The 18,096-nt window shown below is 32.1% G+C and overlaps 1 protein-coding gene across 4 annotated transcripts in view; it reads left to right on the top strand.

Moving 5' to 3' along the window:
* LOC123715337 (zinc finger protein 135-like) overlaps window positions 1–18,096 on the top strand; it is a 60,909-nt gene that overhangs the window by 5,355 nt on the left and 37,458 nt on the right. Inside the window, exons 2-5 of one of the 4 annotated variants that reach the window (XM_045670306.1) lie at window positions 842–1,366; window positions 3,055–3,117; window positions 3,702–3,767; window positions 4,351–4,419. In XM_045670306.1, coding sequence (XP_045526262.1) covers window positions 866–1,366; window positions 3,055–3,117; window positions 3,702–3,767; window positions 4,351–4,419 — 699 coding nt within the window. In that variant the 5' untranslated portion in view covers window positions 842–865. Of the gene's footprint in view, window positions 1–823; window positions 1,367–3,054; window positions 3,118–3,701; window positions 3,798–4,350; window positions 4,444–18,096 lie in introns of those variants that run through there. The other 3 variants (XM_045670305.1, XM_045670304.1, XM_045670307.1) reach the window with 3 other exon arrangements.

The following is an 18,096-nucleotide window of genomic DNA, read 5'->3' as shown; positions in this document are numbered from 1 at the left end:
CTTGTGTCAAGATCACTGTCTCTCTTTGCTGTGTTAGTGTATTGATGATGCTCTATTTATTTCTTTTTTAATCTGTTTATCAAATTACTAAGAATAAGATGTAATATTATAATTCCAAGACAGGAACTAAATAAATATTTTAAGATGTAGGTACTTTATCGGTCAGTGGGTGTAACACATTTTTCCGTAGCTAGGTAAAAAATGAACAAAACGATTAAAAAGTTCGTTGGCTAAAACCCCATAATCTAAGCCCCGCCTGTACGTGAAAAAATTTAAGAGCCCAAGAGGCGGAACGAAAAGAAATCCTTAAAAATACGCGCTAACACCCCATTCAATTGCCACGAGTGCGAGCGAGAGAGAGCAAGAAAAAAATCACAAAGAAAGGCATTCTTTTCTATTTCCTCCCTACTAATAGCGGCTTAGAAAAAATACGTCGTCCGTCCCGCTCTAACACAAGGGTGCGAAGCAGGGGTCGTGTGAGCGAGAGGGTTACACTCGCGCCCTTTAGATAGTTCTTATTTCGGCCGAGGTCCGACCGGGGGTGTCCGTTGCTCCGCGCGGCGTCTTTTCCTTGACCGGACGCATTTTTCCGCGGAAAAAACTCTGGGCGCAGGCGCCCGACGACGGAGGGGATGTTCTTCAGTTCGTCTAAGGCGGGGGCGGCGCATCTTGTTAGTTGGAGCGGCGTCTTCCCGAGGCGCGCGCGTCCCCCGCCCCGCAAGAAGCCGCCGCGATCCCAAGTTTTCCACCAAGAAGTTAGTCGGTGCCCGCCCGCGCCTCGAAGTGGTCTTCCGCTTTTCGCGAAAAAATTCCGCGACTCACACGCTCTTATCTTCCGCAGATTCTGTGACGGAAACCGGAATTAATGTTGAAGTACTTCAATGAGAACATATCCCTAGCGCTCCAGGAGAGGTACAGGGACCTCCATGAGTACCGGAAGGAGGTAGAGGACTCACCGAGGGAGGCCAAAATTCCAAAAATTGCTGAGGAAGGGGAGAGTGTCGGCGGCGAAGGCGCCTTCGAGACGAGCGCCGAGCCGCCGTTCCCTCGCCTCCTGGAGACGCCCAAGGAGGAAGACAACTTTGTAACAAGTTGGCTCCAAAACTCGTTTAAGATGACTGCCGCTGAAGGTAACGAGGCCTCCCCGGGGGGTAGTGCCTTAGATCTACGAGCGGCCCCACTGTCTCTACACATACCCGCAATTCAAAGTGAAGCCCAAAGGTTCAAAATGCAGGACTTTTGGAACAGGAGTAGACCGAGCTCTCCGGCTCAGGAGGAACAGCCAGGACCAGCACCTCCAACACCGCAACCACCACCTACTCCTGACCACAAGATTATGACGGAAAAACTTGTTAGTGAAATACAGGTGAGTCTTTTATTATATGATAGAATATGTGTAGGTCGTTTTTCCTGTAAATACTTGATCTAAATCCACAAAGTCAATTTAATTCAAAGCGCAAAATAAAATAAAAAATCATATGATAATATTATCTACTTAATTAATTAAAACATTTTAATTATTTCTTTTGCACATAAAACGATAGCGTATATATAGGTTAATGTCTAAAGCATTTAATAAAAATAATATACAAACAAAAGTAACTTTAAATTGAATCGAGAAATAAATTATAAAGATATCAAACATTACCTTAAAAAACAAAAGTGAAAACCCGATTACAAATATTTTCCAAAATCAAATCTCAAAGTATGCAAACAACCTTGTAAGATTTTAAATTTCGAACGTCTACCATCCCCAAGTTATATCGATAGACTGACCTTACGTGGTCTTAAAAAGATCCTTGCTTCCTTAAAAAAAGACAAGAAGCACAACATATTGTAAAACTTTTGTTAAAGGGTTAAGGGCCGGGCGTCAAACTTATTATTAAATCGTTTTTGTCCTTATGTCGTATCCGGTACTTACAAAGGATATGTAAATTACGATAATCAGTGATAATTCTATTATTTCTGTATTAGTATGTGATCAACATGTCAACGTTTTTCGGTTTTAAACAAATGTTTGTTTTGAACATATGGCCATGGTTTTACACGTATTATTACGTTATCAATAATTTATGAAAAGCTTGAAATTTTGTTACAATTTTATGAAAATCATGCGTAAATTAATTTAATGGTGTTCTTTATCGGTAGAATTTCGTTTCGGTTTTTATTTAATGTTTTTGTTTGTAAGCCGGCTAAAACGTTAAATTTATTTTTAAAAATGTCTCTTCTGTATAAAAGTCATTGACAGTTGATAGTGTTCTTTGAAGTTAATTCGCAATATAAAAAATCTAAAATATTAAAATTTCGTGAACTTTTAAAATGAAAAGTAATGCAAGTTTAAATTTAAAATTCGAATTGAAGACAAAAGAATATTACTTTTTAAATTAGTTTCGGATTCGCTCACCTTGCATTTGTCTGTTTCCCACGGCACCGCGGATTAGGGACTTATTGTGATTTTATTTTTTTTAATTTCTACAACGCGCATTGTTTCACGGAAGGGGTGTTGACAGTTATTTGTTACAGCAAATCTGCTCGTTCCATTTTTTTGTCTTTAAAAATTTTGTTTGAATAAGAACCGGTTATATCCAGTTCGAATTTCGTATTCATCGATTTTTTCTAACAAATTTAACGGTTCGACGCGGAGTTGCGCTTTTGTGGTTGGTTTTTTTTCACCGAACGGTTAATTAAAATTTGATTTATTAAAACTTCAGATGTCGCTTCAAGAGTTTCCTCTCAAAACATTGAGTCTGTTTTTTTCTTTAAATTATTTCATTGTTATTTCATTTCATTTAGCTCTATAGTTAATTGAATTTTTTTCTTAATAAAACAAACAATAAAAGTAAAATATGCAAATAGCTAATTTCTATATAATACGTTAAAAACACGTTTTCAAAGAACATGCGTTGTAAGTTTAAAACCACAGAGATAGATTTATACATTTATTTTAGATCTATCTTATGTATTATCATTTGCTACCTATAAATAAAACCTAATAAAATATAATCTTGCATTTGTTTCTTTCATGCCTCTTCACCATACGTTGAAACGGAACAGCAACAACAGTCACCATCAGCAGATTCAACGATGAGCGAACGATCTCTTGTGCCGTTTGCACTGGTAAATTTACTGTCCTCACTCAATAATGTCGATGTAAATACTATTTCTCTATGGTCTGCTGGGTTTGTCTATGGCTTGTGATCTGTTCATTTAATTAAAATTTAAAACACTCACTTTTAATATATTTTAACTGGCTTGTTTCAGGGATTTTTTATTACCTTTGGTTTATTTTTAGTTCTTTTTTAAAATGAATGCTTGAGTGATAGTTTAGCATGTTATTTTGAATATGATTTGAATGCATGTTTGGTTTGTTTAGAGTTCTCTTAAGTGAATAGTACTTAGACAATTCTCTAACGCTTTCTAGGTAGATTATTACCTTTGCTGCTTAGATACCAGTAACACTGTTACACTTTTATCTATAGAGCATATTATGAATTGATACATCAAAATATTAAAAAAAATACATCACTATGTGTCATGCACGCACTAAAACGACTTTACTTGGGTCTGACAGAATCAGATATGTACAAATAAAAAAAATTACCATTGTTCTATAACTTTAGAAGTATTTAGCTAATAATTCATAGACGTAGTTACCGATTTTTTACTATAATTTCTAATAACACCGGTTTTGTTACACGCAGCCTCAGCAGTCGCCAACAGGGGAAGCCCCGATCGGCGACCGAAACTCAATGTTGCCCTTCGCATTGGTAAATTTCCTGAATAGCCTGAATATTGATGTAATTATTTTTCTGTCTTTTTTCATGTGGTAACTCATTTGAAAGTACTTGGCTTCAAATGAATTATAGGGAAAAGTAATAATTAGCATTTCAAATACAGAAAGAATTGTTGTATGGTTAATCGGATCATGACAATGTTTGATAAAATATTATAGTATAAAAATTAAAAGTGTTGCCAGCCTATAAAATTGTTTGCAAGTGTTACCGTGGCATGGTTTTTTATAGTGTTAACATAGCTAGCAACTCCGTTAATCGTCTGAACAAATGCAATAAAATCAAATGAGTTCCCATAATGTTATTGGCAGTGTATTCGTTTTCTAAAACTTAACTTTGTTTCGCTTAAATTAATTTTGTTTTTCACCATAAAACAGTACTAATACTGCTTGGGTTTGCTTCTTTACTAATTTCAAATATAAGAAGTTCTTATATTAAATTTAATTTTTTAAATAATAATATTGACGTTGTGTGGTTGTAATATTCCGTCGCTTAAAAAATACCGCTTTAATTTATTTATTGAGTATTCAATAAAATTAATATGTGTCTCGTTCAACAGCAACAAGCAAGGTCGGGTCAGACAATCAGCGAGCGAACCCTGGAAGAATGCTGGTCTACCCTGCAACGAGTGAGTTGGCACCTGTTTCAATGCGTATCGTTATCTTCCAATGATATTTGGTTTGTAACCAGAATTAATATAACCTCTTTTATGAAAACAAAAGAGAAAGAGGTTTTACTGGCGAAATTTATTGTCAGAGTTTAAAGTTCTAAATTCAAATATAGATCAAGACTTTTTCAAAATGGAATTTCAATTTTAACTTAATTTCTAAAGTTTCGTTGTCATTAAAATTCTAAATTCAATCGAGAAATACAGATTTATGTATGTTTTTAAATTGGAATGACTCCATATTTTATTAATTAGTTTAAAGAACACACTTTTAAATTATTTTATTGATATTTAAATAAACTATTAATTCTGGGAACACACCAAGTTTGTAGCGGTAGCTATGTTGATTTAAACAATTTGTGAATTTCACCAAAGCTACCAAAACACATATGGGGTATTGGTTTGACCAATATTCTTTTTTTTAAATTCTACCAAACAATAACCCTTTAAACGCAATGTAGGAAGTCCGATAAGACCTAGCAGCGGATACAAAAATCTATGGTCTATTGTATTAATTTAACCTGTACATAGCACGAACGCGCCCGCGGCGATAACAATTTATTCCGATCGAGATTCGCGCTATTTTTCGCAGATGCGTACAAGGTGGTAAGGAAGTGGTACATCTGCATTGTATTTTTTGAGTTATTGTATTGTCAAAGTGTACATTGAAATTTTACGGATTTTCGCAATCATATCCGGCACGAGTACATGAATTATTTAGTAATTATTTGGTACGTAATTCACTCTGTGACGTCATCATAATACAATAGTTCCTTATTTCAAAGGCATTTAAAAAATGACTTAGAAACTAAAGTATGGACATAATTATTATGTTTGCTGTCTAATAGCTTTTCTATAGACACAAAATTTTCTATAAAAAAACAAATTGTAATCTGTTCTAAAATCCACTAAGACACACAATTTTTTTATCAAAATCGGGCCAGATTAGGTATTAATTTTAGAATTACAAACTCATGCATAATGATTTATATATGTATAACCAAATACGAATGTTATGATAAACATAAATACCGGTCGTTTTAGGGAATTAAAAGTAAGAACATTATTAAGGAATATATGTACATTTTTCGTCTCGTAACAATTGTCAATGGTCACAAAATATACAATTGAAATACTAAAAGTAAAATACCGAGTTCTTATTGATTTGAATATAGAATGTTTTCAAAGAAGATTTTCTACCCCTAACGATGTTATCTAAATAAGTAAATATACATGTTTTATTACACCATTTATAAGCAACAAAGCGCCATTTACATTTATTACATTGTACAAGAAACGGCACAGGTGCATGAAAAAACGTTAAAGTCGGACGTTGAGCGGAACTTGGCAAAATAAAAACTGAACCATACCGAGTACTTGATACTTTTGTATTTACGCCGCGGAAATAGTGGTGCGGAGTCGTCTTTAAGCATTTTTAATTTATTGTATACATAATCAGACAAAAACAAATACATAGTGTGGTGGTAACATATGTACAAGACAGTTTTCCTCTCCACCGGGACGTCGAACTCTACAGCTTATATACTAAGACCAATATATAAAAATAATATTTGGGAACGTCAATTGCATTCCTTTCGATTTGTAATTAACAATTAAAATAACAGAAAATCGAAACACTAAAATTTAATTATAAATAACTTCAAACTAAAGAAATAATGATTTTATTGTGAGTTACCAGCACAAAGGTATATTAAATAAAACAAAAAAGTATCGTCAAGACATAAAAGTCAATTAAAAAACTTTAAAATGTTACATAAATTAGAAATTCAGTCGTTCGCTCAAACAAATTCAATAAAAACACCCGTGTCAATGATCAATCTAACCCCAAGTCAATTGATTTAGTATATTGAGTGTGTGAACATATCAAACATATACTAAACTCAGTGTATAACAAAAAACTATTTTACCGCGACCGTAGTTTATTTGATTTAAATCGTTGAAATTCTGATTTTAAATTTAGTGTCTACTTATTAAAAAAAAACTGGACTTTTTGCGGGTCTAAGGCATGCCGATTTCCTCACGATATCTTTCCTTCACCGTACAAGCGAGTGTTAAATGTGTACATAGACAGAAAGTACATTGATGCACAGCCGGGGATCGAACCTACGAACTCTGCGATGAGAGTTTCTCGCTGTAGCCACAAGGCCAACACTGCTGCTATTGCAGTGTTCATTTATAACCAAGCAAAAATAAATAGTAAAGTCCACGTACGAATAATACTCTAGGTACAAGGTATGCGTATGCGAGAAATTTTAATCAAGATTTATAATACTTTATAAATTTTCTACAGTGTTTACACTTATGATTTTCTATCCATCTCTCTCCTTATTTACTCTTATTGTTTTACTTGCGTTAAAAACAATATTGAATTTTGTTAAATAAATAATAATCATTAACTTCTCAATAGTTTTTGTTCTAAAGCACTTGATACGTGTTGTCGAAAAAACTCGCATTTGCATGTCGATCCCCAATGAATTTATAGTTATTGCGACAAGATTTATTATCTTTCTCAAAAGAAAAAAATCTCAAAATGCCCGCGTATTTAAAATTCAAATTTCGATTGTTTTGTTCCGATATTGAGACACTTTTGACATTCAGGGACAGTTGTTTTCATTTTGTTTATGTTTTTCCTTTGAGTGATTCATCGCATGCGTCGTTTAAGTATATTTACTAAGAACACAGAGATTGCTGAAAAAAAATATATATATATATATAATTATGTAATCTTTAAAAATTTGGTAAAAATTGATTGTAATTAAAATTGTATTTTTTTCTAAAAACTAATTCATATATTCTATCAATATTAATCAATTAGCAAAATGTAATAGCTAAGTTCCAAATATTTAACTTGTTTAATTAGGAATAAATAAAATGTGCATTTTAAATAAACTAAATAGCTACTTCGAGCAGTCGTGGCCTAGTGGCTTTAGCGTGCGATTATCATGCCTGAGGTCGTAGTTTCGTTCCCCGACTGTGCACTCACGGACATTCTCTCTATGCACGCATTCGCTCGAACGATGTAGGAATACATCGTGACGTTACTTTACACGCAAAAAGTCGAGGGCGTGCGTCAGGCACAGAAGGCTGATCACCTACTTGCCTATTAGATTAACGAAATATTATAAAACAGATACAGAAATCTGAGGCCTAGACCTAAAAGGTTGTAGCGCCATTTTTTTAAAATAGGTACTAAATATTACAGCTACCCCATAAATTTAACTTTTCTTTAAGTATTCGCGATATCGTTATTAAAAATTCTACTCTTCTTTAAAAATCAACGATACTAAAAAACCCTATCAACTCTGCATAAAAGCTATTAAGTTTAAAAGCGTCATTAAGCTTTTTTAACCATTCTCCTGGACAGTTTTACCCCGGTCACTCTTCATAATTACCATCTCGACAAGATGTAACAGTCAAAACTCATTTTAGAATCTAATTTTTAACGCTTTGCACATTTTTCTCTTTCCTCTTTTAATTCGTTCTTTTTTCAAATGTATTTTTTCTTTTTTGTATTCGGATTAATTCTTATTTGTATAATAATAATAATGTCATTACTTATTGCTACTTGTGAAAACACATAGATTAAGGTATTTCAATTTCAAGTTCAATAAATTTTTTTTGTAATTTGCATCATAGTATAATTACACAATTAACAAATATCATTTATCTGTTACAAGATATAATGAAATTGCTTAGTGTATATTATGTCCCAATTATTTTGTTTTAGTATAGGAATTATTAAATGAGGTACTGTCTGTAACTTAAAATATTCAGTAGCGAGCAGGTGTCCAAAAAAAGCAGTTTTTATGTGCAATAAGAAAGTTTTCTAATGTCCTCCGTGAGAAGCTCACCGCTAATTGCTTAATAAATTTTCAAGTTTCGCCAAAAAACATTTCCGAGGAATGAGTTATGACAAAAAACCCTTCCTCGTGAAAAAAAATTGTGTTTTTAATGAGATGGTTTTGTCGAACACTGTTGTTACTTTATAATTATATAAAATATAACTTCAGTTTGTGTTTTGATAAATAATAAAGATGTTATATATCAGGCTTTAAGATTATTGGTTATATAACAAAAAAAATGTTAATATTTTAGAATTAATATTTTTAGAAATTTGAAATCTAATTTATTTTGATTTCATGCTATTCAACCCTTCAAACGTAATTCACTTCCCTATGAAGATTTTAATGTGTTAAAAGGAACAGTAGAAATAAACCATTTATATAGAAAAGGCGGTCTAACAATATGACTGGCTAATGAATACTAAGTGGGAGTAAAAAAGGGAGCAATTTAAAAAGCGGGAACATGACAGAAAACGTTTAAGGTTAAAATGATCACAAACACTACAAAATGTCGGGGCGCCCCTCGGAATAAGAGAAAAACAGGAAAAATTAGATTCATTCAACATACCTCGACCCGCCGAAGTGATACTTTTACCGTTTGTGTTTTTGAATTTTTAATTGTAATATACTGTTAAATGTAATTCAATAGCACATAAAAACTTAGCATCACCTTAGATCTAGAATTATTAACCAGGTTTATGTCTAAAAGACACACCCATACTAATTTTGCGTCTAGTATTTGTGTCAATTAATATTTTAAGATAAAAACTACATATTAAAGAAATACATTTACATAACGTTAACTATCATTTATATAGCAAGTACTGATATTTAACCACATATTTACTATCAGTAACTGAATGCTAGTTGTTGTTTAAATCAAAATTTGTATCTGATGTTGATAAAATAACCGTTCAAATCAGTCCAGCCGTTTAAGAGGAGTTCCGTGACATACACACATACAATACAATTAAGTATATCAAATATTAATTCATGAATAGTGAGATTCCGTGTTTAAGACAATATTTCTCCAACGTACTATTTTGTATAAATTTTGCTAAAAATATATCTACGTTAATTAGTATCAAGTGGCACGGAGCGCGGTACAAGCAAGCTAATGGCGCGTTTCAGAAAAAAGACGGAACTTGAAGATAAAAATTAGCTGAAATTAAAAGATGCTAACGAACCCTATTCTGTTCCTTGGCTTATTCCTGGACTTTACCGAGATGAATTTTCAGCTCAAGTAAATATACAATTTTAAGAGCAAAGAAAACAATTTGATGAATTTCACCCCGCTTTTTCAAATTCTAAAGTTTTTATATAGGTGGCCAATTTGTGTTCGTTCGAAATTCAACAGTATTCTTATAGTAATGTCTTTGATTAACATAGCTTTTACACATTAAAAGAAAACAAATTTTTAACCGGATTAAAGCTATTTGTCTTATTATAAACTTATAATTATTTTCATAATTTTAAATTTAAAGTGTTCTTATGTTTATAATAAACGTAATATTAATATTGACGTAACCCTAATATAGTTTAGCTGTTTATGACTAAAAAATATCCAAAGTTTACCTACACTCTAAACTCCAAGTCTAAGCTGGTGTTGCCTATGTTGTTGTGCCATGCTCTTAGCCTTTCTAATATTCTTTTGTATGCAACATACATAATTGTTAATGTTAAAAATTGAACTTTTCACGAAAATGACAGGTATTAGAAAAAATACTAGGAAGTTGTTAACGAAACACAGTAAATTTCCCAAATATATAATGAAAAACTGAAATTAAATTAAATAATTGGTAAATATGTCAAATCACAGCTTAAAAATCTTCAATTTTTTTCTACATATTTTCATCACTCGGCAATGGTGTACCATGCAAAAATGTGGTGGCGAAGTCTCTTTAACCCCATATAAATTATTAATAACATCATGATTTGTGAAATGAATGAAAGAAGGTACAAATTTTTGGCTTTAACCTAACCTAATAATCACTGGGAACTGAGACAATATCATTTACACCATGCATGTAATATTATCAGGTTTTTCATTTTTGGGGTCCAAAGCAATGTGCCTCCTTAATATTTCTTGGGATATTTAAATACAAGTCGTAAAGAACGATAGAAAAAAATCGTAGCTGTTTTAAGGAGGCGTCGATAAATTTACTAAATAATTTTAATAAAATTTCGAATGTGTGTGGTCTAGGCCAGACTTGATTTGACTATTTTAATTTTGTGACAAATCTTTGCTCTACTAGAGACGCTCTTTAAAACACTTATGGTTTTATTAACACACAACAAAACATACGGTATCAAAGGGCGTTTCTTTAACAACAGTTTAAAATGACAAGTCATTTGACGGACCCCCATATTTATACGTTTGCCGCACGAGTGAGCTAAAGACCTAGGACTTAGTACTTTTCTTTTCAATATGTCATCAAATTATTATACGCTTGTTGGGAATGCTAAGTGTACTAAAAGTTTTTAGTTAGCAATAATGTGTATGACGATGTAATGAAACAGCGTTTTGCCCCAATTATTAGTAGCATAGTCTAATTTATAATAGTTACCGACAAATAGAGATTTGATAATTTAAATACGTATAAATTAATTAAATAGACAATGAAAAATATTTATTACGATAGGAAACAATATTTGTTCTGTTAAAATCAGTGACGCTACAAACTTTTCTAGTCTGGGCCTCAGATTTATCTATCTGTTTTATGATGATTTGTCAATCTAGTAGGCCAGTAGTTGACTACTCTCCTGTGCCTGTCACATGTTTGGGTCTAAGGCAAGCCGGTTGCCTCGTTTTGTTTTCCTTCACCGTTCGAGCGAATGTTGAATGCGCGAAAATGGCCGGGAATCGAACTTACGATCTCAGGGATGTGATTCGGACACTGAATCCACTAGGAAAACACTGCTCTCAAACAGTGTGTTTTTTTTCCAATTTGCAACTTTAACGAGTTATGAAAAATCATAAAATTCCAAACACGTAACATGGGCCTTCGCGCTGTATTAACTTGATTTATACTTACAAAGCCTACATAAAAACATTCTGTAAATTATTTTATTATATTCTCATTGAATATTGGAGACCACCTAGCAGACATATAAAAATGTCAAGTGAGCCCAAATACGGCTGGTTATAAAAAAGTATTAGCGAAAAAACCACGTCACCGGTGCATGTGATGAAAAACAGTGGATATGTCTGTCTCTTTTTCACGTACTATCGCCTAGGAGGACTGACATAACTTGATACATTATTTTAAAAAATAATTTCGAGCTACATACGAAACTGTAGGGATAGCTTATTCGACTTATATCAATATTTAGTTTAGGTTTCCGTGACAAGGTTGAGAAAATATAGACGTTTTGGTAAACCTATTTTATACAAATACGACCGATTCTACTAAAAGTTGAATATAAAGACAAATCAAAGGTATCTCTGAATTACATAGACACAATAGAATTTACTTAAACCGCAACTTAAGTCAAACAAAAACGAAACGAGTAAACATATTGCAATTTAACATGAAAACAAAACGAACATCATTTCGTTACGTAACAAAATTATCAAGAGCGTTCATTCTGGTCGTCGCATGCGAGCCTCGAACTAAAGGCACCGCGGTATAAACGACTATAATAAAAAACTTAGCGAGTACCTACACATAAGTGCATTACGATGCCATGCTTCTAAAGTCACTATAGTACTTATAAACAGAACGCCTACGGCACGGACTGAGTGCACAACGATTTTTTGCAGTATTCCATTTTTAAATTTGACGTAAACAGACGTTTTTAGTTGCAACTAACAAAAAAGTATCTTATGCCGCGTTCTAAATTCAAGTGATCCGGGATGTGATTTGATTGTTTTAATCTGTGCTATGTTTTTGAGTGAAATGCGCGAATTTTGTACGAATGTGCAAGTTTCTATCGCTCTAGGATATCGATGCAGGTAAATTTTATACTTATTGTTTAACCTTATAGCGTCATGTGAAAGAAAATTTATTGAATAGAAATCACCTTTATGTTCCTTGAGCATTAGTCATCACATTTTAACTCAGAATTTAGACTTTGATTTTATCAAATACGCCTAACCCACTGACCCATATAGTTAATCCTATTTGATGTCGCAGTTTTTGTATTAATACAACAATCACATTTGTTAACAAAAACAGATGTTATGACACAGTTTTATGCGTCATTAGTACAGTTGTCTAATTAAATACTTTATCATTAATCTGTGGAGCTTGGAGAAAGCTAAAAAGGTCGTAAATGCGCACTCTAAATGTCAAATCGTGACATTAGATTTTTTAAACCGCGCTTTCTATTTAAATTTAAATATGGAATGCATTTGAAAATAGAACTCAGCGAACTTTTTATCGATTTAAGTTAGGAATCAGATGGCGTCGGTGAAAGCTGGCTTTTGCATTGCTCTCTTATAAACTATATTTATTAAATGCATGTGATGAATTATATCACTTGTAAATCTCATTTGAAAATATAATTTTTTTACACAGTCTATGCTCACGAACATTTCGAAATTTAGTCTATGATAATATTCATAGTACATATTTGGAAGTGTTTTGACAGATGACTTCTAAACATTGTATTTATACAATTTCTATAATTACGATAAACATTTAGTACCCTTTTCTAATAACATACAAACATCATTTTTGGACTGTATATTGTATGTTTTAACTAATTTTTAATTATATGACTACTATTTCACGATTCTCATAATACATCCACATGTATATAAGGGTTCTTTGCTACATTTTAGGAATTTCACTAAATAAGTTCTGTATGGCCCGACATTATAAAAATAAACTTCTTTTGTCTGCACGTCCCCAAGGCTACGCAAAACGGGTGTTAAAAATATAATGAGTCGCCCGAACCGAAATAAAGATGCTTTTCAAAAGAGCCCTTGTACATATTTTATGACAAGTTCCCCATATCCAACGGAACGTACAGTAGAATTTTCTTTTAATAACAATCAGTTAGGTTTTTGGTCTTCAATCAGTAATTATGTTGTATAAAAGGCATTTACTATAAAAAGAAGGAGGCAAGTTCAATATATTACCTACCACAAGGCACGTGTTACTGACCTTTGATACACAATTTCTTTTAGCAACAAATATTAAGTGTACCTTACAAGTTAAAATAAATTTGTTGTGTATGTAGGTACCTACCAACCTGTATCCTTGATTTAACTGAAATAAACGAAAACTTTCAACGGTATTGTTGTATGTGGACATATATACTTTGCCTCGCACAAACACAGCACGCACACAACACACACACATATAATATTAGGGGGTAAAATATTCATAAAATTGGCAACTTTTGTTACCAGAACGTCTAAGAGCAAATATAATGAGAAAACTAATGTTCGATCTGCGTTGTCAATAAATTGATTTCCTCAACAAAATTTGAAAAAAAAAAAGTATTTATTACAAACCACCGAGGTTACAAGAAAATAAATACAAATTTTAATATTCTTTTAATTGGAGCAAGTTTGTGCATCTCAACCATGCTCTCAGCATTTTTATAATAGGTACCAAATCCAATATGATTGATTTAAGCAATTTATACAAAATGATAATCAATCATATTTGCTTACTTGTAAATTTTTATTAGGTATTAAATTGATCATGGCCTACTTGATTATGTCACAACCAATATGTGAAGTACATTTTTTTTTAATTTATCCGAGTTATTTTGTGTATTCCAGCAAATTCAAATTCAAATATTAGCCTACAATTGATAATTCCCAAATTAATACATCATTTCAATCATGTAACAATGAAATGTAAAGATAAAAAAGTAAGTTACGCAACACTCACACATACACATCGTTGTCGTAGGTCAAGATACGCACACACGTACACGGAGAGCAATGGACTCCACGATATCATTTTTCGCAAATACACATTTTTGTTATAGATAATATACCTTTCTCTTTCATGGCTCGATTGTGAAATCTAAAGCTGGAACCTATAAGGTATAATTTTCTTCAATTAAATATTTTTTTATAAATCGCGTTGCCTAGAACAATGATTCTTAATTTGTATACGGAGTCATACATAATTTTAGAGCTAATATTATCATTCTTCATTACTTTTACAGTACAAACAACTGAATGAATTATTTTAAGCGTTAACAAAATTAATTTAATCCACAAAGTAAAATACATACTTATCTACTTTGGGAGATAGACATACTTAGTAACTCTAAATTGTTTTTCTTACATTTCAAGTACTCTCTAGATACAACTTATAATTACAAATTCCGTCCCTCGAAATAAGTCTTAATATCTTACTCAAAAGTCACAATTAAATAATAATACAAATGCACCATAACTAAGCGCATCATTACGCTGATAAAATGTAAATTTCGCAAAATCCCAAACCTAAAAAGAGAATAATATTTCTTCCGTTTGACTAAACTCGTTCGGCGCGCGCGCCGCTTCCATGTAGGAGTGTTCTTCTATGTGTGCGCGTATACGCAACTGTGCTTGTGTGCGTGCTTGTCTTAGGTTAGGGAGGTGATTGACCCCTCTCGTTTTGCAGACTCCCACTTTATTTTTATTATGGAGCACGTGGATAGAACTGCGCTTTTATTATTTCCCTTACTTATGGCATATTTTTAGAAACCACAGATAGCTTGGAGGAAATACGTCGTGTTTGTTTTTAAGTTCACCACACACTTTAACTTGACAATTACCCGTTTATGATAACACAGTTTAGGTTTCATTAAAGTGTTTAATTGTAATAATAAGATTTAATTAACGCATTTTGAATAAACAACTGAAATACTTGGAATTAAGTCATACGCAAATTGTTGTAAACGACAAAACTAAACTTATTTTGTTCCAAGAACTTGCTGTTGTTTAGTATTATTAATTTTTATACTCGTAAAAGCAATATGGAGTCTTGCAATTTTGTATGAGATCACTTGACAGTAGCTTTGACAATAATCAATGTAAAAATGCAAGTTCATAGCTTTGATCGTGACCCGGGTACGCATGCATACTGCATGAAACTATTTAAAATTACAATCGAGTACGATGCAGCGTATTTATAGATTAGATTATAATAACGGGCTCTTGCTTAACTTTTTTATATGAGGAAACTATAGCTTAAAATTACAAAAAAAAACATAAATTTTAAACGTTACAAATACCTACAGACCACAAAGAATATGAAATAAAATGTTTTTTGCACAAGACTTTAAAATAAAAACCACTGCATTGGGCCGCCCGCTACTTCTTCCACAACCTTCCTGCAACTCAATTTATATCCGAAAAAAGGCCTAAGCTGTACATATTTGCATTGCTATGGCATTTTCTTCCTATACATTTAGATTTATATTTTTTAAATGAGCTGTTATCGACCAAACCTACCAGGCTTGTAGCAGGTTTGGCCTAGAGGTTTCAGTTTAAACATGGCTGTGCCAATGCACATTTAGTATTCGCTCGTGCTGTGAAGGAAAACGTGAGGAAACCGGCATGCCTTAGAGCCAAAAAACCGACAGCAAGTCTCAGGCGAAGACTGATCACCTACTTGCCAATTAAAAACAAATGATCACTAAACAATTACAAAAATCTGACATCCACTCCTTAAAAGATTGTAGCACTAGGCTACCTTAATAACTGTAAAACTAAACCACTTCAATGAAAATTGGTCCTCGATTAACTCTTTAAGCTGCAGCATTTCTTCGCTGTATTGCGAAAGAAATTGACTTTGGCCCAGTATTAGAAATGTATTACTACACCCAGGGTGAATAGTGAATAATTGTAGCTTACGTTAAATGTTGTGGACTTTTACTATGCTAACCAATTTACGTATTAATTATAATGTATTTTATAAAAAGCTGGACATTATCTAGGTCTAAAGTAAAATAGTCCTTTGTTTTCTTATCAGTTAGCCCTGAAGGTACGTTCGCCTTTTAAGAATCAATAATTATTTATAACGCTGATAAAAATATTGACGTTTTGATTCATATTTCTTCCACAAAGGGTATATATTTTTGTCTTTATAAACACTTTTTGTTCATTGAGAGTATACGTTACATTTGTTACGAAATGTTGATGATACGCAAATATCATGGATGATGGAACATATAATATAATAAAAAAAATTGAGTTTTCTAAGGTTTAAGAGCATTATTTTATCTTCATTATTGAAGATAGACGGTTTTTATGTAAACTTTTTATACTTTATCAACTTTAATTGACTTCAATGACTGTCTTCTAGATACATTGACACTAGTTACTCAGCAACAAAATTATAGTCAAAAACCACCCAGGCGAACCAGTAATAATTATAACATGGTCAAAGGAACTAGTAATAATTATAACTTGGTCAATTGAACTATTAATAATTAAAATTTGGTCAATATTTTTTCTCGTACTCGTTGGGTTCTTGTTCGTAGTCACCCTACACCTTTAATATTCTAGTCTAGAACACTATTACGCCACCATTGTTTAAAAAATTAACACGTACATTTTTCTATAGTACTGTTATGTTGGTACAGAGTTATGGCGCCCTTCACAGCTTATATGAATATTCATTAAAAACTACTTTAATAAAAAGTCTTCAAAGTTTTAGTTATTTAGTATTGGACATTGCTGTTGCTTAATTTACTGAGATAAGAACTCGCCTTTCTTATATTTAAAAACTAATGAAGTTTACTGTTTATATCACAAATTAAACATTAAATAAAAATAGCCTATATTACCACTTAAGTATTATATAAATTTGCAAAAAGTTTTTATATATCAATTTGAAAGCTCAGGTTTCAATCTCAAAGATAAAATTGCATTACTCTACGTTCGCTCGGTGTATAATTTTTATATTACGATACGTGACAGTCCCATTAGATGCCTATAACGGTGACCACACATTATGTCTTTTACTTTTCAAGGAAAGCAATGTTATAACATTAATTTATTTATAATTATTACTACACTTTATATATTTTGAAGATACAATCTGAGAAGTTTCTTAGATTTATATAGAAACTGACTTTGCCCACAATACCTCAATTACTCTGCATGAAATTACTATACCTAAGTTAAATATTGTTTTTAAATTTTCAAATACTTTTAAATATTTAAGGTACGTTTACAAAAACTTTTGCACTTTTAATTAACATAAATATATGTTTACAAGTTATCTTAGTATAACATATTAAATAAGTTAGCAGAAAATATATTTATTTACTATATAATCCAATTCATCATTTTCTATTATACATTGTGCAATGAAATATGATAATATTATTTACGCGTACTATTGTGTCAATTTTCACGTAACTCGACACTTCCTGTAAAACTAAAATGTATGGATACACTACATCTGTGTGTGTGTGCGTAGAAAGAAATGAGGTTATCTCAATGCGCTGTCATTGTTTGCGAATTGTGATATCTACGTAGTTTAAAAAGGAATAATAAGCATTCTGATATAATTTTTATTATGGGTGACTCATTGTAAAACTGACAAAACAGGCACAGTTAACGGCAACCTAAGCTGTTGAGAAAATTTTATCTAGTTTCAAGATATGGCAAAATATCTTAAAGAAATGAATGGGGTCTTAAATGAGTATCATGAAATTGAGAGCTAAAATGTTGTATAATTTAAAGTTAGTCAAATATCTCTCATATAGAAACAACGGTATCTCTCTTGGAACTAGATGTAGTGATTGATGTTGTGTATGTATGATCTATGGCAAGAGTAGCCTAATTTAATTAATTTGTTTGACTGACACT

Source organism: Pieris brassicae, chromosome 10, assembly GCF_905147105.1.
Source record: "Pieris brassicae chromosome 10, ilPieBrab1.1, whole genome shotgun sequence".
NCBI classification, from domain to species: domain Eukaryota; kingdom Metazoa; phylum Arthropoda; class Insecta; order Lepidoptera; family Pieridae; genus Pieris; species Pieris brassicae.
This window is presented reverse-complemented; position numbering and strand designations above follow the sequence as displayed.